This window comes from Chlorocebus sabaeus, chromosome 17, assembly GCF_047675955.1.
Source record: "Chlorocebus sabaeus isolate Y175 chromosome 17, mChlSab1.0.hap1, whole genome shotgun sequence".
In the NCBI taxonomy this organism is placed as follows: Eukaryota; Metazoa; Chordata; class Mammalia; order Primates; family Cercopithecidae; genus Chlorocebus; species Chlorocebus sabaeus.
This window is the reverse complement of record NC_132920.1, coordinates 15,453,345-15,468,560: the sequence shown is the minus strand read 5'-3', so window position 1 is coordinate 15,468,560 and position 15,216 is coordinate 15,453,345. Positions and strand designations below refer to the sequence as shown.

The 15,216-nt window shown below is 50.7% G+C and overlaps 1 protein-coding gene across 4 annotated transcripts in view; it reads right to left on the bottom strand.

The window, feature by feature from the left end:
• JARID2 (jumonji and AT-rich interaction domain containing 2) overlaps positions 1-15,216 on the bottom strand; it is a 278,174-nt gene that overhangs the window by 21,911 nt on the left and 241,047 nt on the right. For all 4 annotated transcript variants that reach the window (XM_007973625.3, XM_007973628.3, XM_073005676.1 and 1 more), the window contains 3 exons: positions 13,711-13,946; positions 4,081-5,119; positions 142-644 (listed from right to left, as the gene is read on the bottom strand). In XM_007973625.3, coding sequence (XP_007971816.2) covers positions 142-644; positions 4,081-5,119; positions 13,711-13,946 — 1,778 coding nt within the window. The remainder of the gene's footprint in view (positions 1-141; positions 645-4,080; positions 5,120-13,710; positions 13,947-15,216) is intronic.

The following is a 15,216-nucleotide window of genomic DNA, read 5'->3' as shown; positions in this document are numbered from 1 at the left end:
ACCCAGCACAGTGGCCCGCCCCTCCTCCATCACACCAGGGAGTCAGAGAACGCGCCGTCCAGTGCACAGCATGCCCCACTTCCTCTCTCACTCCTCCCGCACTCCTGCAGCTGGGGTTGGCTGCTCTACGGAGGCCCCTACCTTATAGATGCACTTGTGGAAGTCATTGAGGACGCCTTTGTCCTCCTCCTCCTCCTTGACCACTTCTTTTTCCTGAGCGAAGAGTCGCCGCCGGCCGGTCTTCAGCTGGGCCTGGCCCACCTCCTTGAGCTTGCTGCGGAAGCCGTTCCTGGGGGCCACGCCATGGATGAGCCCATTCTTGGGCTCGAAGCGGGGCAGAGGGTGGAACTTGTGGTGGTCATTCTCTGTGTGGCCTTCCAGCGGTCCCTTGCGCTTCTCCAGGATCTCCTTCTCCATCAGCACTTCCTTCTCCAGCCGCCGGTGCTCCTCGGGGGACAGGGAGTCGTAGGAGAGCAGGTACTGGCAGTAGGCCTCCTGCAGCTTGGCCAGTCGGTCCTGGGCAGTTCTGGGGATGCGCAGCATGTCTGCTAGTTTGTTCCATTTTTTGAGGTCAGTCACTTGCTGCATTCCGCCCATCTCATTAATCAGCCGGAAAAAGCAGGCCAGGTCGAGCTCGCAGCCCCCTGGGACGGCGAAGGGGATAAAACGGGACAGTCAGTGAAAGGGACACGAACAAGATGTTCCTCATTCAACCTGTAATTCTTGAACTCCTACTATGAGCCAGGAGTCTGACCGGCTCTGGGGAGAGAGGGGCGAACAGTAGGCTTCCAGTCTACAGAGAGAGGGGCGTTACACAATGATGGGTCACAGTCATATGCTACGGCCACGTGGAACAAGGGACTACCATTTTAGGTGGGGAGCATCTGAGGAGGCAGCATTTAAGCTGGGGCTTGGCTGGAAGAGGAAGTGAGCTAGCCAAACGGACATACAGGGAGGAGCATCCCAGTGTGCCATGTACTGGCGCATGCCTTCTCACATGGAAGCAGGTGTCATGAGAAGACCAGCTCCCCAGTGAGGAGCGGGCAGGGGTCCTGGCTGCACCCACAGCCCAGCGTCACCTGGAACGGCTTTGACACATACTTGCTACCAACTCCCAAATCCCCTTCTAAAACTCCCAACACCCGCCCACCCACTCACTCCACCCACCCACCCACCCACCCACTCACACAAAACTAGTTTATTTTCAATCCCGCCGGACTTCCAGAGCAAAGAGCAACACCCACGTGAGGACACAGGGCAGTACATCTGTGCCTTAGCCTCATCCCTCGCCCATCCAGACAGTGGGCTGCTTCTCAGTGTGTAAGCTGGTGCTCAGTGCCCTTCCTGACCAGGTCACAGACCAGTGCAAATGCGCATCGTCAAACCTCGACAGGTTTTAATGCACGCCCAGTGGCTTTTCTAGATGGGAATGGAAAAAGCAACCTCCGTTGGGCCAAATAAAGAAAGGGGGGCGGGAGGGATTTTCCAAAATAATCATCAACAAAATGCTAAACAAAGTATAAATTAATAACGTTTTAAATCTTTAGAGTGTGGGGATATATTGTTTTTAAGTAATATTGTTTTTAAGTAATAAAAAGCAAAGTGTGCATGGATCCAGTCCAGGCAGGGTCCCTGCACCCACCGAGCATGGCCGGACCCACCAGGTGAAGCGTCTGAACCACCTCGGCAGACAGAGCACACACAAGACAGCGAGTTCCCGGCACATCAGCAAGACCAGGGATGCGGACACAGAGCCGGAATTCCACTCACACTAAATGGCAGGACAGTGGGCTGATGTGGTTGTGGAGAATAGGGGGTGGGGGTAACATCAATGAGGAAACTGTCCCCAGCCTTGACAGGAGGGACCTAAGACCTGAGACTCCACAACTCACTCCAGGTCCCACAGACTCCCAGAGTCCCAGGTGGGACTCAAGGTGGGTCTCCGGCTGACAATCGGGAGTTCTTCCCTTGAGGGCAGGTGGGCCCAGTCTCACAGAGGTAGGCACCAAAACCAGTCCCCAACCAGAACAAGTCCTCCACCATACGCGTGACTCAGAACACAGGTCAGAGAAGGGAAGAAATCCATACTTTCATATTTCACTCTAAGTAGATTATAATGCAAGAGCACCTGAAAATCACACAGCGCTTGCAAGAATTCTTCATGGAATCCTCACCCACTGTGATCACTCCCATTCAGGGCCTTGAGGCTGCTACATGGCCAACCCTTCCCCACCCAACTCCCACCAGCGGCACAGCGGCATCCTGGGGCCTACAGTGGAAGTGAACCTGCACAGAGGCAGAAGGCACATCCGCTGGGGTGGATTTCAGGCTATTACTTCAGTTATTAAGTTTCTACCACTGTCAGATGGCTGAGCTCAGACCCTCAGCCCTGAGGTCTTGCTGGGTCGTAAGCAAGTCAGTACCCCTCGGACAGAACGTCAGACGCCTTAGACTTCTGGGAGACGGCAACAAGCACAGCACAGGGAGGCACAGTGTGGCTTCTGTCCCAGGGTACAGGAGTCAAGGGTAAAGAAAAACCTACTCTAAACAAAAGGGGCTGTTGCTACGATGTCAAGTATGCTCTCGAGGCTCCATCATCCACCTAGCAGAGTAGGGAAACTCAGAATGTTTCCCTCCTGTCTGCAGGTCTCCAAAGGCAGGAGGACTCAGTGCGGTTCCATCACTGACTCAGTCACCCTGTGTCCCAAGCAGTCACGGGACGTGGTCAGCAGGCGTGGGTGCATGCGTATGCAGTGTCTGCTCCCTGCACTGCTGCCTATCACGTGCCATTCCCAACAGCAGAGCACAAACAACTCCTGCAAGTTAAGGTGACTGTTACTCAGGCATCAGCCCTAGCAGGCACCTGCTGAGGGGAACCACAAAACCTCCATCCTGCCTGGAAGCTTATCTTGCTGCCAAATCCCTGACACTTAAATGATGGCTACATGTCTCCATGCCTTTGAAAATTCAGGATCTCCAAAATGGAGGTGTGGCCTGTTTCCTCCCATAGGTCTAGACTAATAGGGGTTGCAACCTTACCTGGATGCACCTCACTGCACAGAACCCACTTAGCCTTAACAGAGCAAGTTCATTCTTGCCCTGTGTCCCCAGTGCCAGGACTCAAGAGAGGATGACAGGGAAGGAGAGCTACAGGGGAACCCAAGAGGAGTCTCTGCCTGCAATCCACCCCGCGGAGCAAGGGTCTGCATGACAGCCCAAATATGCATTCGCTAAGGATCCACTGTGACAAGTTTGCAACAGCCCCAGCCAGAGCTGCACCCGGTCTCAGAAAAAATGTCAACAGATCACCTGATCTGTGGCCTTGACAACATCGCCAGAGAAACTGAAGCTCAAGGAAAAACAAAGAAGAAGAAGAGACAAGGCTAAGCAGGATAAAAAATGGCCTGCAGGACCCTAGAGGGTTATGGGCTGCATGGTGCACCCTCCAAATTCATATGTTGAAGCCCTGACCCCCAGTACCTCAGGACATGAATGAATTTGGAGACAGGGTCTTCAAGGGGGTAATTATGTTAGAATGAGGTCAGTAGGATGGGCCCTAACCCAAAGACACAGACACATACAGAGGTAGGACCCTGTGAGGACACAGGGAGAAAACAGTCATCCATAAGCCAAGGAGGGAGGCCCTGGGAGAAACCAACCCTGCCGGCCCCTAGACCTTGGGCTTCCAGCCTCCAGAACTGTGAGGAATGTGTGTTGTAAGTGCAATAGTTGGTGGCGCTTTGCAGTGGCAGTCTAGCAGAATCCAGAGGGGCAGCATTCCCCACTGACCCCCTGGCCCCTGCTCTGACTCCAGCAGTTGTGGGTAGAAGTTGACAGCCCAGGGGAAGCAAGGGGCCCACCCCAGATCTAAGCTCAATACCATTCTTGTCCTGCCACCAACGCCCAGGACCTGGGAAGAAGGGCTGCAGGGGGAATGAGCTGAGAAGCCCACTACTCCCGAGACAGTGGAGCCGAACGGGAGCTTCTGCAAGGTAAGAGAACGTGAAGACTGTGAGGGAACTACAGGGATCTGGGGCAGGCAGGGACACCCCCCCCACCCCACCCCCAGCCCAGACCTACCTATGAGCGGGAGCTCGTCCATGGTGATGCCCTGAGATTTGAGGTGCTTCTTGATGCAGGCCAGCCGCTGCACGTTGGGGCCCCAGCGCCGGCCCAGCTTGTGGATGTGCTGAATCTGCGTGACAAACCGCATCTCGTCGTTGAGCTTGCACTCGGGCCGCCAGTCCGGAGGGGGGATCACCCTGCACATCCCGAACTTCTCCACCTGAGCGCGGACCGACTCGATGTAGATGAGCGGGTCGTGGAACTCCTTGGCGGAGGGCCTAAGGACGGGGATCTCGTCCATGGCCGCCCACCCGGCCTTGCCGCCGCCCTTCTCGGCCTTGCACGAGTCCTGCGGCTTGTGCACGGACTCCGGTTGCGAGGTAGAACGATTTTCACAGGAGGCGCCATCCGCCTTGCCATGTGCTTGTCTGCCTGGCGTACTCTTCCCGGCCGTGGCCCGCTTCGGCCGATTCCTCTCCAGACTGCGCTCCGGCACTTCCTTCTTCACGTGTCCGTTCAGCAGACCTTTCTCGGCCGGGGCCTTCTTACCAGGGACTTCCGCGAGGCCAGCCACCCCTTTCATCTTCTTGGGGGGCGACTGCGGCTTCTCCGCCTGGTGTGCCTCTTCCAATCTCCTCTTGGAGTTCCGCAGCCCCTCCCGCAGCTGCAGGCCCTCCCGCAGCTGCCGCCCCCCAACCTCCTTAGTGCATGACTTTGGGTTCAACCTGCCACTGACCTTGAGGCCATTGACGGCGGGCCCGGTGGACTTGGACGCCCCCCCGAGGGATAGCACCTGTTTGCGGGTTTTTGCATTGCTACTTTCAGTTTTCCCTGAGATTGTGTGGTTGACAGCGGAACTGGGCTTGTGGTGATTGGGTTTGGTGTCCTTGACCAGTTCTCTCTTGGCTTTGGTGTATGTGACAGCCCCCTTCGTCACCGTGGCAGTGTACTTCACAGTTTTGGATGGTGAAGGTCTGACCTCGCGCATCTTTTTGGCACTGGTTGCACCTGCACCCAGAGATGACATTCGAGTGACTCCGTTTACCTTAGGAACCTGTGGAGCAGCAGAAGCAGAGGCGGAAAAAAACACAGAATTAGTCCCTGCCACGAAAACGACAGGCCCACCCGTGAGAAAGGGCCCTGGGTGCTGGGGATGAACAGAACCAGCAGCCTGTTTGTGATAAGAAGAGATGTGGAAATACCAGCAAAGAGAAGCAAATACACATCCAAGAATTAAGCAGCGATGTCCACTTTCAGAATCCACTATACACCTATCCTTCTTCACAAAAGTATGCAGCCTGCCCCAGGCACTTCCTAGCCAGGTTTCCTGTGTGTATTTCCACGTTCCCATGGCTCTTCCAGGAAATCTGGTGTTTCACAATGAAGACCTCCCCACGTGCCAGACAATCACCTGTCCTGAGCTTCTAAGAGTTGACGACAGCAAGATCCTGCTTCCTTGGGGGAAGCGGAGACAGACACACACACATATCCCTGCTCCAAGAAAAGTCATGTCTGCTATTTCTGTGCTCCACATAGCAGCACGACCTGCCCACAGGATTTAGAAATCTATGTGGCTAAAAAAAGAAGGAAAACAAAAATACTATGGAAGGAAAAGAACAGCAGTGCCCATGTGGTTTGGCTCTGGGTGGCAGGCCAGGCCCGGAGGTGTGGCTGCAAACTGTCAGCAGCTGCCGTCTGCTTTCCTTGTGGAGACAAGCCCTGGACAGGGCAAGGCTGGATGGAAGAGGGATGCCCCGACCTCACTGGTGAGCAACACATGCCAACCCTCGTCTGCACACGTGCTTCCTATATTTTCCCACCCTTTACAAACTTTCCCACATATTTTCCCACCCTGGACAAACTTTCCATTGGGTTCTCTGGGACCTGGGCAAACAGAAGCAGTCTTACAGCTTGGACGCCACGGTAATCCTGGGACACACAAATGTCACAGAAAATGGGGAGCGACAATGGCAGACACCATAAATGCACAGGCTTCAAACAAGAATGATGAAGGGACCCCAATGGGCTGCTGCTGGACATGCTCGTTTTGAGGAGATGTCTTCTCTGTGTCACAATGTAGACACTGCCCCGTCACTTACCAACTTGGGCATTACTTTTCACCTATGATATGAGTTTAAAGTCAGGGACTTCAGGGTTTTATAACCACCACCATCTCCAAAGGAAGAAGCCTAAAAATCACACAATTACTGAAAAACACAGAACAGAAACACAAGCCCCCTCTTCTCCCCAACAGCCCGAGAGGAAGATGCCAGGGTCGGGGGAGCCTGCACCTCCTGGTCAGGAGAGCTGGCCTCACGCAGTGATGGCCAAGAGGGCACTGAAACACCAGTGCCACCACAAGGCTGTGCAGGCTGTCCTCACATGGGGACAAAGGTCCCAGATGGCAGGTAATGAGTCTTGGTGCCCTTTGTACTAAACCTAGGCCTGGCCCAGGAATAAGCAGTTACCTTAAGTGGGGGTGGGGCGTGGGATGAAACTTCCCAAAGGCATCCAAACCAGTGGCTCTCAGCATCCCCTAGAGGGCTGATGTAAACAGATCACTGGGCCCTACCCGCACAGTGTCCAAGTGAGAGGGTCTGGGATGGGGCTGAGAATGTGCGTTTCTAACCAGGTCCCAGGTGATGCTGTGCGCTGACCTGGGGACCGCGCTTGGAAGCACTGAATGAGGTATCAGTGAAGTTTATAAAAATCGAAAAGGAAAGAAGCCACTAAGACCTGTATTTCAGGCTGGGCACGGTGGCTCAAGCCTGTAATCCCAGCACTTTGGGAGGCCGAGACGGGCGGATCACGAGGTCAGGAGATCGAGACCATCCTGGCTAAAACAGTGAAACCCCGTCTCTACTAAAAAATACAAAAAACTAGCCGGGCAAGGTGGCGGGTGCCTGTAGTCCCAGCTACTCGGGAGGCTGAGGCAGGAGAATGGCGTGAACCCGGGAGGCGGAGCTTGCAGTGAGCTGAGATCCGGCCACTGCACTCCAGCCTGGGCGACAGAGCAAGACTCCGTCTCAAAAAAAAAAAAAAAGACCTGTATTTCTCTATATGCCACCAGTTAAATACAGTCCAATCAAAGCCACAAATTCTTGGTAGGACATCATCTCTTAGAAGCCATCCCCAGGGAGACCTCACTCTTGGAGCCAGGATCTCAGGCCCCATGAAGAGGCAGAAGGGAAGGCCCAGCAATCACACTCAGGCTCCTAAACCACGAGTCACCCTATAAAAAAAAGTGGGACTGCCAGACAGGGTCTGGAATAAATAATGGGAAACCCTTTTGGAGAGGAAAAAAGCACCTGGCAATGATAAATTTAAAACAGACTTATAAAACCAGGGGTAAGGACAGACAGAAATATTCCCTGGTAAGTGTCATTAATCTGCAAGAGGAGGTATAGTGAGGAACGCAAATCTCTTAGTTTTAATTGTTCTTTCAAATGCTTCCACTAAAACCAAAACAAGACAAAACATTTAGAAAAACAAAAGCAAACAGTAAACTCCAGCTGGAGCTGATCTTTATTTCCAGCAACAAAGCCGGGGGGGGGGGGTCAGGAATCTCAGTGAAGGGTTCTATCTCGGGTTCAGACAGTGGAAGACAACACCTCTACAGCTGGCTCAGTCTCCTTTTAACCTGTAGGGGTGCAGTCTGTTTCAACCCTATTCCCAGCACAAGAGTCTCCTTAAGGAGACTGACTACACGATGCAGCTGTGATCATCTCTTCCTACAGATGGGGAATCGCCAGTCAAAATGGCAAACTCCAGACGGTGCCAGACATAACCAACTCCTGTGAGGTTCAGGCGTCCCCCACCACTACTTGCTGAGGTTTAGTTCAGTGTTTTCCAAACCTGGCACCCCTAAAACCCTTGGGGGAGCTTCAAAATAATGTAAAGCCCTTCCCTCTAGATTCTGTACTAATTGGTGTTTAAAAGCCCCAGATGGCTGTGTTCCCGCAAATCCACGCACCCTGCCCTTCCCTAACACCCCTGTGCAAATGCCAGAGTGCCAGGTCTCCCATATTCTATCTGAAATAAGAGTGTAGGGCCTTTGGTTCCATCCATTCTGGCTTCTCGGGGGCACCTGAGTTCATGGCTAGCAATGCTACGGGGAAGTAAATTTTCTACACAGCTGAATTCTATATATCACTATTTTCAATGGCAAAAGGAACACCTTATTTACATCTTTCTGAAAAACTAAATACTGAATTATTGGCAAGGTGTACATTCAAATAACTTGCTTCATAAGAAAATGAGTTGCACTATTTTCCTTCTTACTATTATAACAGTTATCTTCAACAGTATCCACCCAGATATCACACACGCACGCCCATGTAACAAGCTCAAAGACTAGATGGATCTCACCCACAACACAGAACAGCGAGGTTCAAACAAATAAATTACAAAGACTGAAAAGGGCAAGTGTACTGGCTGTCTTCCCCCTCAACACCCGGAGGGTCAGTGTTCTATGCCCACCACGAGAGGCCACAGGGGAGCTGACAAGCTAACACGCGAAGCAGTCTGCCCCCTCAAGCTGCTCCATGTGTCCTAAAAGGGAGAAATAAAACAGAACCAACAACTCAGCCAGCACCACCATTGTCAGGAAACCCGGGACCCACCAATCTAACAAAAAGATACCCCTTTTCTTGGCCTAGACTTGTCTCTAAGGAGCCAATGCTTAATCAGTAGAAAAGAAAACAAAAGAATGGAGGAAGGCATTGTCTTACCTTGCTACCGAAGGTCCCCCCCCACCCACCTCTATCTGTATCAATTAAAACCCCAGTTATGCAGCCAGTGCACTACAAGGAAGGTCACTGCTGCACATCCTGAGGGATTCCACTTAAGAGCACACACAAGAAGTCATCTGCTGAGGAATTAGCGCTGTGGCTGTGGTGGGCTACAGCAGGGCCCTCCACTGAATGACAATACATTTCAGCTGAGCGGCGCTTGAAGCTGCTCCTTCTCTCAGCTCTGTTGTGGATTTCCGGCTTCTTAGCCCATTGCCCCCTACCCCCAACCCAGCTCTGCAGAAAGTGAGGTGTCTGCAGCGTGTGCTCCTTGACCCACAGCCATCCGTCGCTCGTATCTTTGATCCCAGGCACACGGCCATGAGGTAATAGAGCAACCCCTCCTAGTCATAAAAGAATGGTTTCAATTTAACAGGCAAGGTTGAGAGCATTTTCAAGTTACATTCAGCCAGATGAGTACTTGCAACAATACCTCATTCTTCTTGCAGAAGGGATATAAGGTGAGAGATATGAAAGCCTGAGACATCAAACGTTCCTACCTTTGTTTTTAATAATGGAAATTCCATCTTAAAAACTGTACCCGGTCCACACTCTGTGTGCTTGCTTTAAGAATATAAAATCCCTCCCCTCTACCCTTATTGGTTTTTCTCCACCTCACCATCGACACACACAATATTTAAATCAACTCAATATGATGACAGATGAAAAGGAGAAACATGCAGTTCCAAGGCAGAGCAGAAGATGAGAAATGACTCTGATGTTTTTGGTTAACTAAGCAAAAATGTTGTAGTCGCTCAAGATTACGATGCTGTCCTCAGTTCAACCTCAGATTCACTGGCACGCTCTTCTTTCCCACGAGAGGGAGCCGTTGAGCCGAGGCCTCTGCCAGCCTTTCAGAACAGAGCCAGAGCCCAGAGAAACAGTTGGTGGCTGGGTATAGTGCATTTGCACTTTCAAACTTGAATCAAAAACAAAGAGCCTGAACAGAAGCGAAATGCACTGGACAGACAGTGAGTTATGGAAGGGGAGGAGCAGCCTGCTCAAACACTGACCACAGCAGCACGTGGGCAGGAGCCTTCTATCCAAGGCCAAGGGGAACATGCTCTAAAGAGATGCCTGGGTTCTACCAGGAAATCTAGATGTACCTATAACCTCTCCTGCCATTGAAGGCAATGTAACTGAGTCACAAATACCACACCACCAGCAAGTGCAGTTCAAATGACAAAATGATGTCATGAGAAGAAAACCTTAAACATTTTTTAACACTAATACGATTTTCTAGGTTTCCTTCTCGACAGTCGTATTTTCCAGAACTTTAAAAGAATATTCTCAATTCCTTGGCCCTCTCTGAATCTTACCAAGGCAGGACTTTTCTGCAATGCCTGTCCATTTTCATATGAAAACCTCTTCAGTGAGGGTGGCCTAGCTCAGTGTAAGGTCCTGCAAAACCCGCGGGATGAGCCAGTTGATCATTTTCTTCTCACACTCAGCCTCAGCGTAAGAAATGAGAATCACATGTGGCCACATCTGGTGCAATATCCTGGCTTACAAACCACACAGATTTCTACACAAGTACAAAACCTGCTCATGACTCTCTTGGAAAACTAATACTTCAAAACCCTTGCTAGGAATAAAGCTGGTTTGTTGCACCATCCTCTAAACTTGTTACTTTCTGTCACCGCATGTAAGCAGATGTACTACTGCAGGAAAGCAACAGAAAAACACCATTTGCTCCTTGGTGAGACCCTTTACCAGACAACCAAATTATTACCCAGGGGCAATCCCAGCCCCGTGACAACTGCAATGTTTTACAGGCACATGCATTCCATGACAAAGACAGCTCATTTGGTATTATCGAGAGTAAACGGTCGGTCAGAACCCTTTCACCAAGAAAAAGGTGTAGGTGAAGTATGCACTGGTGTGTTCTAACTCTCGGGTTCTAGGGACTCCATAAATGGCACACACTATCAGACAGCCTTACCCAGTCAGTACGCAGGAGGGGAAGTGGTTTTAGACTCAGCAGACAGGTGTGTGGCCCCACACAGTTCATTAGAGCAAGCAGGGCAAAGGGACTTCTCAGCAGCACGCCCTAAAAATTATATCCCTCCACATTTCATACAATCTCATTTATGCTTTTAAGCTGAACAATAACCAAAAAAAACCCCTAAATATCATATTTGAAATGAAAGATCAGAGTATCCTCTGGGCCCACATCTTTCATGCAGTTGAAAAGATGAAAGGTCACAGTCTAATCATTTGCATCAAGCAGTCACAAGGGAATCTACAATTTGCTTTTATTGACCTTATTTTCAGAGTATTTAACTAATAGGATCTGGGGGTTTGAAAATTTTCCTTTTATTTCTCACAATGTCCCTGTGCAAGGAGTTGGTAAGATTGGCTCCAAAAGAATAAGAGGGCCCAGGAAGGTTAAATATCACATCTCAAGACTCATTGAAGGTCAAGGTCACAGCCAAATTAGAATCTGGAGCCATGGGTCATCCCATCTGGGCTGGTTAGACTGGAACAGGGAGGCAGGAGGAGAGGGAAGAGGGAGAAATTGGGGAAAGGGTGACAGGAGAGGATCCCTGCCCTGCACGAGCATATGGCGCTACCTCAAGGACTCTACCCTGAGCCCTGGAGGCAGCTGAGATCCCCGCACTAACTCAGAGGCCTGCTGTGTGAGGGGCACCCCAGGACCTCTTTCCTGCACCTCAGATCCTGCACAGGGAACAGGTCACACGAACACGCCATGGAGCACGGAGGCAGGCAGGGCCATCCCAGGCTAAGGCGGCACTTGCTGTTCCTCCTCAGGTCTTTACGCTGTCCAACTGTGCTAATTCCTCTCATCCCTTTAACAAAGGGAAACCTTGAACTGAATGAAGGGCAAGTGCTGAGAGTGAGCTCTGACCAGCTGAGATGACAGGCATATCCCACGCACCCCCGTTCGTGACCGCGCAGGAGGGTGTGTGCACCCATGTCTGTCCGTGCATGAGAACGTGAACAGTCACATGTACATGACTCAGGTCCTCTGCCACCCTTCATTCCTGCCTCGCCATCCCGAAGATGGGTTCTCAGGGCAGAAAGGCAAGATCTGGAAGCTCACCTGGATATGGCCTCAAGTTCTGATGTGGTCCATTAGAATTTTACCACAAGTAAACTCAAAAAACTCAAAAAAGCAAAGTGGGATGAATAGAAGATAAACAAAAACACTGAACTTAACCCTACTCTAGGATCCTGGGAAAACAGACAGGATGCAGTCACGTGGTGTAATCACTGTCTTTCTTTCTCTCTGGGTTGCTTCTAATTCTGTTCTCTTTCATGAGCAAAAACCTTAGGTTGCAGAGTTCTGTACACGTCTCCATCAGACCAACAGCATTAGGAACAGGATAGGAGTGAAGAATCACAGACCCAGGACCAAAGCTCAGTGCGTCCCTGGGCTTTGTGCCTCCAGTGTTGACAATCGGGGGTCCAATGGTTGAGAGACGCCAGGTGAGCCCATGATGTGGCCCAATTCCACACCATGGCTGTTGCCTCTGGGAAAACTGAGGTCTATTTTGGCAACAGTGGCCAGTGTTTAATACGTGCTAGGTGTGTGTGGACTGTGAAAATATCAATATGGTGATGATTCTTGCCATGCCCACCTCCCCGCCAACTGCATACTATTTGCTAGGTAAAGGTTCACGTGTGCATGCACGCATACCTGTCTGCCTGTGTGTGACTAGTCACATGTTCACATTCAGAGAGAAATATCCACAACATCACCAAGAATGAGAAAGACCACCTCCACCACAAGATGAAGTCGAGTATGTTCACACCACAATAACCATGTACACAATGACCATGCTAGTCACTCTGCAACACGGCCAGCCAGGAAATCCCTTCTGTCCCCTCCATAACTTCCTCTGAAGCTACTCTAAGGATCAGAGCCTCCAGTTTTTCTGGGGAAGATTTTAACACTGTATGTTTAACTCTGTGAGGAAAGTTCATCAATGATCCCATGACTCAGCAGATGTTAAAATGGAGTGGGGAACACGAGCACGAGGAATCAGTGAAATGCCACCTGTCCGGGGGACAAGCCCTCAGCTGTGTGCATGCAGGAACCTGCCTTTATCCCCACTACTCATCCCTAGGGTTGTGAGAAATCAATATCCAGGAATGGGAACATCTGGACAGCAATAATGGCCGAGCCCTGAGGGATTCTTCAAAACTGCCTGACCAGGACTGGCATTATCTGTGGCCCTCTTGGGGGCCAGGGGGCCGAGGGGGGCAGGGCAGGACAGGCAGGGGCAGGAGGTGGTCAGGGTGGCATCTACCTGAACTCTGTGGATGCTACGGCCTAGGACTCAAATGCCTTCAGTGGAAGAGGTGCCACCCAGCCACACCCAATTCCACAGACTGCTCGGCAGTGCACACAACATGCACATATTCTGCTTCAAAGGCCAGGTGGTGAAATGTTAACTTGTCACATCAAAAAAAAAAAAAAAACAGAAAAGTAGACCAGGATCATCCACTAACAGAACTATGCCATTTGCAGGCCTATTTCAAAACCTACCCTGAGAAAAACATGTTACCTGCCACTCTACCATTCATGTGGAGCCCAGGGTGGGTGGGTGGGAGAAGGCTTAAGTAAGGAAGTGAGTTCCCTTTCAGGGTGAGTGCAGTTGGTGAATGCATTGGCACCCAGGGATGAATGCAAATCCAACTGATGGATCTTCACAGAACAAAAGGTGCAGGCGCCTGCAGCCCATGCAAAGGTGTGCTCTGTCTCTCCCTGTCTTGCTTCTGAGCATCACTTCCTGCTTCTTGAGCCCTCTGAAGATGAATTTTGAGCTTGGTGAAGTGAAGTGGGAAACTGGGGTCTGGCAGACATGTGGGCACCCCTGCCGGACGTTACCTGTTTCCGTAAGTCCTGAGCCGACCGATGCAGAGGGGGGTGGTGATGGTTGGCAGCGGGCCCCTTGGCCGAGGAACCCGTGGAGGGGGCCGCTGCGGGGTGGTTCGCTGAAGCCTGCTCCCGGCGGCTGTCAGCCCGGTGATCGCTGTGCTTCTCCTTCGCGGGAGTGGCCTCTTTGCTTTTGTGTTTTTGAACAGGTTCCTTCTCCCGTGTTGACCTGCTGGAACCATTGAAAACTAGAAAGGAAGGAGAAAACAAGAAAAAAGTAACTACCTTGACCACTACCACGCAAACTACTGATATGGTTTGGCTCTGTGTCCCCACCCAAATCTCATGTCCAGCTGTAATCCCCATGTGTGAGAGAGTGACCTGGAAGGAGGTGACTGGATCATGGAGGCAGTTTTTCCCATGCTGTTCTCGCGATAGCAAGTGCATTCTCATGAGATTAAAAGTGTTTCCCACCTCACGCTCTATTCATTCCTGCTGCCACGTAAGATGTGCTTTGTTTCCCCTTCGCCGTCCCCAATGACTGTAAGTTTCCTGAGACCTCCCCAGCCTGTGAGTTCATTTAACCTCTTTCCTTTATAAATTACCCAGTCTCAGGTACTATCTTTATAGCAATGTGAGAATGGACTAATACACCTCTACTCCCTGAAGTCAAAAAGAATCAACCATCAAATGTCAGACGTTCTCACAAAAAAAAAAAAAAAAAAAAAAAAAAAAAAACCACACTCAGCACCTGAATGCAGATGATGGGAAGAAGCCTAAACATCAAGAGACAAAATTAAATTTAAAATCCTAACCATTAAGAATTTTGTGCTTTAGCTAAAACAATGGAAAAATCCATTCTTTAAAAACTCCCTACAAGAAAACTCCAGCACCCCTCAAAGTATCAACATCATACCTTACGAAAAAGAACTTAAACTTTTAACACAGTCTCATTCCAAGAACATGACCACCTGGAATATAAAGACAGGGGATCCAGAATAAGGAAGTATATTCTCAGTTGGGTGCCGTGGCTCATGCCTATAACCCCAGCACTTTGGGAGGCCGAAGCAGGTGGATCACGAGGTCAGGAGACTGAGACCATCCTGGCTAACACGGTGAAACCCCATCTCTACAAAAAAAAAAAATACATATATACAAATATATATATAGCCGGGCATGGTGGTGGGCACCTGAGGCAGGAGAATGGTGTGAACCTGGGAGACGGCGCTTGCAGTGATTGCAGTGAGCTTAGATCACGGCACTGCACTCCAGCCTGGGCGACAGAGAGTGACAAAGGGAAGGGAGAGAGGGAAGGAGAGAGGGAAGGAGGGAGGGAAGGAGGGAGGGAAGGAAGGAGGGAGGGAGGGAAGAAAGGAAGGAAAAGAAAAGAAAAGAAAAAAAAGAAAGTCTATTCTCAGATTTAAAAGAGATGCATTTTTTGAGGCCAGAGAGCTACTGACATGCATGGGTTGGGGGCGGAGCTGCTTTATCTGACCTATCAGTGACAACAGAGATGAA